The sequence below is a fragment of the Notothenia coriiceps genome, unplaced genomic scaffold (assembly GCF_000735185.1).
Source record: "Notothenia coriiceps isolate Sejong01 unplaced genomic scaffold, NC01 NC01_scaffold00034548, whole genome shotgun sequence".
Classification (NCBI taxonomy): Eukaryota; Metazoa; Chordata; class Actinopteri; order Perciformes; family Nototheniidae; genus Notothenia; species Notothenia coriiceps.
In genome coordinates, this window is record NW_011367249.1 from 299871 (window position 1) to 306891 (window position 7021).

Genomic DNA, 7021 nt, shown 5'->3' on the forward strand with positions numbered 1-7021 from the left:
ATCATAATTGGTCAACAACTAACGAGCTGCCGGTTTCCTGCCATGCTCATCTCATACGCAGCGGACACACTGAAGATGGAAACACATAAAGAAACTGCTATCTAATAGGCATATTTTCAAGATTTGAACTCGCCAAATAACTCAGTACTCAGATTAAAATATGGCAGGTATCCTTTCTCAAATAAAGCAACATACTTCAGTGTCAGACAGGTCAATCACTGGTCAAATACGATTATCAAATATAATTCCAAATATTCTGGCCCAAACCTGAAATTACTATTTCACTCCCTTAGATCATTTCAGAAATATATTTGAGTATAACTGTTTAGCCGCTATCAATTAGAAAGTGTAACGACACCAGGTTGCCATTTTTGAAAATTCGAAGGCAAGATCCAAGATATCTAAAAGAGTATTTCCAACGACAATCATTTTTTAATCCAAACCTGATAAATTGAACAAATTCCAAAGAAAGAGCATGCCAGCACATATTTAGATTTGAGAAGTGCTCGGAAATGATAGTTTCTTACAGAATCCTTTTGCTTTGCCATTATTGACGGAGCAGATCACTGTTTATTGTCATCTAAAAAAACAGAACAAAACAAAGAACACATTATGGAACAATCAGTAGAGTGAAGTCAAGATAGGAGTGGGTGTAGCATTAGGGATGGGAACGATTATCGAGATATTCGAAATCTCTATCAGAACATATGATAAGAGTTAGATGGAAATACCCATCTTCTCCCTCTCTCTCGGGAGGGCGTGCCTAAGTCTGATTGTACAATGATCAACTCGGAAGTAATTCAATGTATACAGCTGCCCATGCTCAGCTAAATGTTGTTAGCGTCTAAGGTGTTGCTTCCTTGCGCTCCCGCTCTATCCGTCCCTCACCAGCCGGGCAGAGCCAGGGCTGACTCTCTCTCTCTCGCGTCCAGTTATACTTCATTTGCGTATGTCCAATCCATCAGATCTAGCTAACGATATGGCTGCTGCCCCTCCCTACACAGCAGATCATACAGACTCAAACCTCATTTTGCCAGTTCCAGCTGAGAGAGGTACTTACATACACAGCTGGCACTGATTGTGAATCGCTCGACCCCCACAGGACCCCGCCTCTCCCCTGAGTAGACATGGCTCAATACTCTTAAACAAGAATGAGTAATTAATAGCTGCATTCTGTGCAATAGGCCCTGTTATAAAGGTTGTGATCTCTGTTGTAATAGGGTTACGTTACCCTAACCCGTTATGTTGTTCGTGTATGATCCCTCTTTCATTTAAAAAACAAGTTATGTTTTAAGCATGAAAGCTGTAGGCTTATAGCTGTCAACTGTTCAAACTGTGATCAACAGTTCAATACATTTGACAAATTCGACTTGGTTTCTATACTTATTTGAACACGTATGTATTTATTTTTGGTAAATCCCATCCCTAGTTAGCATGCACTATTTTTAACAACCACAGGGCCACACACACACACACCATCCTAAAAACAGAATCAACCGGTGGTGTTTTCTTTATGTAACATTTGTGTTTGGAGTGAAGTGGTGGGACTCTGTTCTTTTTTTGGCAGCAGAGCCATGATGGGCCCCAGAGTGTTTACATTACTCTCTGGAGAATGAGCATCAGCGTATCTTGCAGGGAACAATAAAAGAAGTCCGGGGCCAGCCTTGAGTAAACACATTTAGAGGAGCAACGCGATGGTGTCACGGTGACCCGAGGCCCCTAAATGGGAAATGTTGCTCAACAGTCAGTGCAGAAACAGCCGCTACGCGCGCGTGCGTGCGTGCGTGTGTGTGTGTGTGTGTGCTGGGCTGAAGAGAGACAGAACCTCTGGCCACAGCACTTTCTATCCCTCTCTGAGAGCAGGTGAGGCCGACACGCCGCTGAGGTGAAGCAGAGACACTCAGGTGCAAAGTTTGTTTGTGTAGCTAAGTAACAAAAGTTAAACAGCACCTAACAGAGGCTCCGCGAGTTGTGTTTATGGATGCCGATGTGACCTGGGTGTCACTGAAGAACGAGTGTCTGGGGTGGGATGATGGAGAAGAAAGAAGGAAAAGAGCTTGGACTGTTGGTGCATGGCTATGTGGTTCAACACCCCACTCTAGTGGCACAATTATAATGTGTACAGCTGATGTTAGGCTGGCTGAAATAGACACAGATGGGAGGCCAAATGAAAGGTGTCTCAGTAAGACTTGGAAAAGATCTACATTTTTCCATTTTCCTTTCTTAGTATTCAAATATGTTTTGTATGTATTGTTAGTATTAAAAGAGGAAAATTATTAAAAACTTGGGGAAGTATCAGAAATTCTTATTGTTTTATTTGGTAAACATGCTTTGATTATCGCCATGCTCATTAAACTAGTCAGTGGCCCTCCTGCACTGTATGGATGCTGTATTTATAATGTTTTTCTTTTAAATTTGTCTCCTCAAAGAAAACAAGTTCATACAAGGACTGTGCACTCTACCTTTTCTTTCTGGAAGTCAAATGTTCCCTTGATGCTGCCGTTGAGCAGGCCATTTGCAGGATCTTTCCGGGATAAGACGGCTCCATCCGGCTGCTCCTGGTCGATGATGCTGTCCTGTTTGGACGGAGCCTGAAGGCTGGCTGGATCTTGACTTACGCTCTCAACTTCTGAATCTGTGCTGTAAGTGGAACCGCTCGTGGATACCTCCACATCCTCTGCTGGACCCCTCTCCTCAGAGGACACACTCGCACTAACAGATGTCCCCGAGTCCGTCCTTTTCCGTGACAAAAGCCCAGCGCTGTCTGAAGCCCCGGAGCCCAGACGGGGTCTGACGCCGGAGTCTGAGACATCTGAACCCAGTCTCTGCCTGATGTGGGTCAGGGAGCCGACGCTCCGCTCTGAAGCCCCAGAGTCCAGCCGACCTCTCTGGAAGGGACTCTGGCTCCTGTCCGAGGCTCCAGAGTCCAGCCGGCCTCTGAAGGCTGAGCCCCCGCTCTTCTCTGAAGCCACAGAATCCAGATTGGACCTGGAGAGCCCAGAGGTCGCACTGCGGTCTGACGCTGAGGAGTCGGACCTCTGACGATGAGACAGGACGAGGTCCGGCTCGCTGATCTCAGCCTCTCTCTGAGGCTGGATCAGCAGCGCTGCAGGGCCATCGTCCTTCCCCAGGTGATCCAGATCCAGCACCATGTCTGAGCTGGAGCCTGCAACAGGAAACAAATTCAATCAAAAAGTAATGAAAGCCTTTCTGTACCTTGAAGCTTTCCTGTTACAAAAACAGATTCTCATATTACTTTTCTCTCACACTAGTAGTGAACTTCAGTAAAAAGGGTGTTATTGTCTGTGAGTAAAGGAAAGCAGTAGGTGGTGAAGTATGAGATTGAAGTGATGGATATGAAATACTTCTGTGGGCACAGGCCAGGCTAGAATATACCACTCAGGATCACAGAGGAGGCACGTGGAGACATGAGGGGATGAAGGCATTTCCTCCAGACTGGCTTCAGTTCCTGAGCAAGATCTGTGAGATTGTGTCGGTGGATGTGCGTAGAATAGAAGGAGGGGTCAAGACTAAAGAGAGCGAGCATGTGGCTAAACCATAGGCGGTATGGAGGAAGTGGGGGTGAAATAGAGACTAGGACAAGTACTTCCCCCTCCCCTCTGTCCAGGCTCCTTCACTGCTCCTTCTCTCCTCAGGAAACCACACTACAAACAACACAGCCCACATCCTCCCTCTGTTACAGTCTCTACTTCCAACACCCTATGGTGCTTCAAGTGATGGAATATCTGAGGTTGTGTACGTACCGCAGATAAGGAAAACGGAGAAAACCATGAATGCATCAGATTCCCACATCCCATGAACACACCAAAGCATGAAAACAGTTCTGTGTGAGCTGTGTTAACACTGCAAACAATTGGGGTTCAGGAAGTATGCAAGGCTGTCATTTAAAAAACAATTAACGTGACCAGCAGCCGCGGAAATGCCCTTTAATTTCCAGCAAGACAGGAAGTTCACAGCTTTGTTAAATCTACAGTAGGTAACTTTGTAAAAAAATACTTTAGATATTCTTGATCTTGCCTTGAATTTCAAAAATGGCAACCTGGGTCGTACACTTTCTAATTGTAGGGCTAAACAGTATACTCAAATATATTTCTGAAATGATCTAAGGAGTGAAATAGGAAATTCAGTTGCAGAATCTTGAATTATATTTGATAAATCGTAGTTTGACCAGTGATTGACCCTGACACTGAGTTACTTATTGATCGTTTTAATTCTGCATGTTCAAATCTTGAAATTGCCATAAGGAGCATTGTTTCTCTTCTGTCTCATGCATGACTGTCAGTATACAATAACATTTGCAGCAAATTGATCTAAAGTATTTATTAAATCTTAACACGTCCCAGAAAAAAGTTTGCTAATTTGTTTACAATCAATTTATAAATGGAAGCAGGATGTTGATTAACAGACCAGATGATTATGTAATACAGGCTGGATAGATAACGTAGTAATGATACACAATTAGGACAAAAAATGGCCGCCAATCTCACATGTGACACAATGGTCTGCTTGAGAGCAGTGTCTGAATCTAATGAGGCACTCAACCCAAATGCAATTACTGCTCAATAAACGTATACATTATTGTGCATGTTGTGCCATTGGGAAACGGTCATGTCTATTGTGTAGCGATTTCTTGGAAAATCCCATTGCTGCTGGATAATGAGAGGCTTGCTCTTAGCTCTGAAATAGCTACAGAAGCAGCCTGCGCTTGTGCATTTGGCAGCCAGTCAATATATAGGGCACAAACAAAGGCTGAGTAAGGGTTTTATTTAGCCCTTCACACCGAAGCAATGACCCGAGGAAAGCTAGCATTTTCCGTTGCTGTGAACTGGTCAACAAGCTTTTCTGACTCCACTTCGCCTGCTGGTGCAATGACCCGGGCTCAACATGGGCTAATCACTCCGTGGCTTTTATTGTTACTAAAAAATGTCTCATTAAAAGCATTTACTCTTAATAATGCAACCATATAAAGAAAAGTGACATTGCAGCAACCAATTATTGCAATAAAAAAAAAAGGTGAGTCTGCTTTAGAAAATCCTTTTAAGGTCATATGCGAGGGTTTCCAACCTTATTGGCTTGTAAACCTTCTTAGTGAAGCAATGCCTACTCTAAACTCTTGCACAGGTTGCATATGTGTCAGAGAAAGCACGGTATAATGATCAGATATCCTGCCTTGTCTTGAAGATGCAAAATCCCCCAGATTTGTTGACAGTTCCAGTTCAACCTCTCAGATTTTTCCTATCACCGCTTTGGGGGATTTCTGGTCTAATTTTGGGATACACTTTTTGCACGGTATCACAGTTGCAGACCATGATGTTGTGTGAGTTTCTCTCTTTTGGGAACTCAAGGCACATTCCACTGATCGTCTCTCCGAACATTACATTTTGAAGTACTGCTTAACACATGGTCATTGAGGTAAATAAATATAAGCTTTTTGTCTGAGAGGTATGCGTTTTTTGCTGCATTAAAAAAAAAAAAACCCGCCATGCATGGTCCAAGACAATCTCTTATTTTCAGCTACTTTCTCTCTGCTGAGACACAGCCGCCCACTGAAGAACCGCCGGCCCACCCTGTCTACGCTGTCCTTTCCCAACCACAAACGTCAGTGTCTTTGTTTCCTCTAAAAAAAAAAAAGGCACATTCCTAACCGGCTTTTCTACGGTGGTCCCTTGTTTGTTCACCCTGGTTTCACCCTGGTTTAAATTGTTATGTAGGGAGCGGATAAATCAGGAACAGTGGGGAGTTTCTCGGCCAAGTTCACTCGACCTTAGTTCTGTTCTGGTATCAGCTTTATTTAGCAGAGGTGTGGCTGTTGGGTTTTCCTCTGTTGCTTCCCATAACCCCACCACCAACCCCAGACCCATGAGACGGACACAGAGAGCCAAGTCCAGGGCACACCAGGCCACACAGAATGACACCACTATGGCTGTTTAGGTCAGCCAGGCCCCGAGATTAAATAAAAGAAAATAAACTCTTTCATGTTCAGCCAAGGATAATCAAAGTTAAGTTTGGTGTCCTATATCAGGGGCTTTATCCAATATATAGTTTGCCATAGATGGTTTGATTTGGACAAGCTATACTGTAGATAGGTGTGTAACCACATTTGTGTCTCAATAATGCACTTTTGTCATTTTACAAGCTATTCATAGTCAGCTCTGTGCCTGCAAAGTGTCAAATGGAAGTGAAAGAAGCCCATTCATCCTCTCCTGAAGGTTTGCATTCATGATAGTTTATTAAATGGTGTGGCTAACAAAGTGGTTAATGAAAGGACTTCACACCTAAGAAGTAATTAAGCCTATGGCTGTGAGGTTCTCCAAACAGTTAATACGGTTAGATGAATTAATATGACCTCCTGACCGCCACCTCAGGAGAAAGGCTCCTTCAGCTGAGGCAGGCAGTGGAGAGGAAATTGCATCGAATCGGATGTGTGCAGTCATAAACGCAACAGAGGTGGTCAGTGTTGGCTTCGAATTCTTACACAAACTTGACCTTTAGGTGAATGTTTAAAGCAATCCCAAAAGCGTGGCATAGCTAAAACAAGATCGAAGTGTGTGTAGGTTTTAGAAAAATGGTGTTAGTCAGCGAGTGAGTAGTTTGGCAGTGTTTCTCACCTTTTCTCTGCAGCTCTTTGCTTTGTTGAGTCTGCTGTCCCCTTAAATCCCGGATCTGAGATCGGACACGCTCCTGCTCACTGTGACTCTCCCGCTCTGTCTCCTGGAGAAGAAAAGAGGAACACATGCTCAGTGCATTTCCATAAAAACTCCAGACTACTCAATTAATCGTATTTTAAATCGCGATTACGATTATGGCTTGCAACGATTACGAAAACAATGTAATCGAAATAAAACGATTTTTTTTTTATTATTACTTTTTTTTTTTTTTTTTTTTCCAGTTTAATTATACTTAAAGTTCAGGGTAACCAACTGTTAAAAACATACTGTTAAAAAAAATTCTCCAATAAATGTATGTTTTCAAAGTTAATGAATAATCGCAATTACACTTA

At 43.2% G+C, this 7021-nt stretch overlaps 1 protein-coding gene across 1 annotated transcript in view; it reads right to left on the reverse strand.

The window, feature by feature from the left end:
* The window catches only part of smtnb (smoothelin b), a 245106-nt gene extending 238350 nt beyond the window's left edge, over positions 1 to 6756 (reverse strand). The window contains exons 1-2 of the mRNA XM_010790747.1: positions 6630 to 6756; positions 2463 to 3166 (exon numbers count right to left, since the gene is read on the reverse strand). Coding sequence (XP_010789049.1) covers positions 2463 to 3166; positions 6630 to 6756 — 831 coding nt within the window. The remainder of the gene's footprint in view (positions 1 to 2462; positions 3167 to 6629) is intronic.
* Positions 6757 to 7021: the final 265 nt, after the last annotated feature.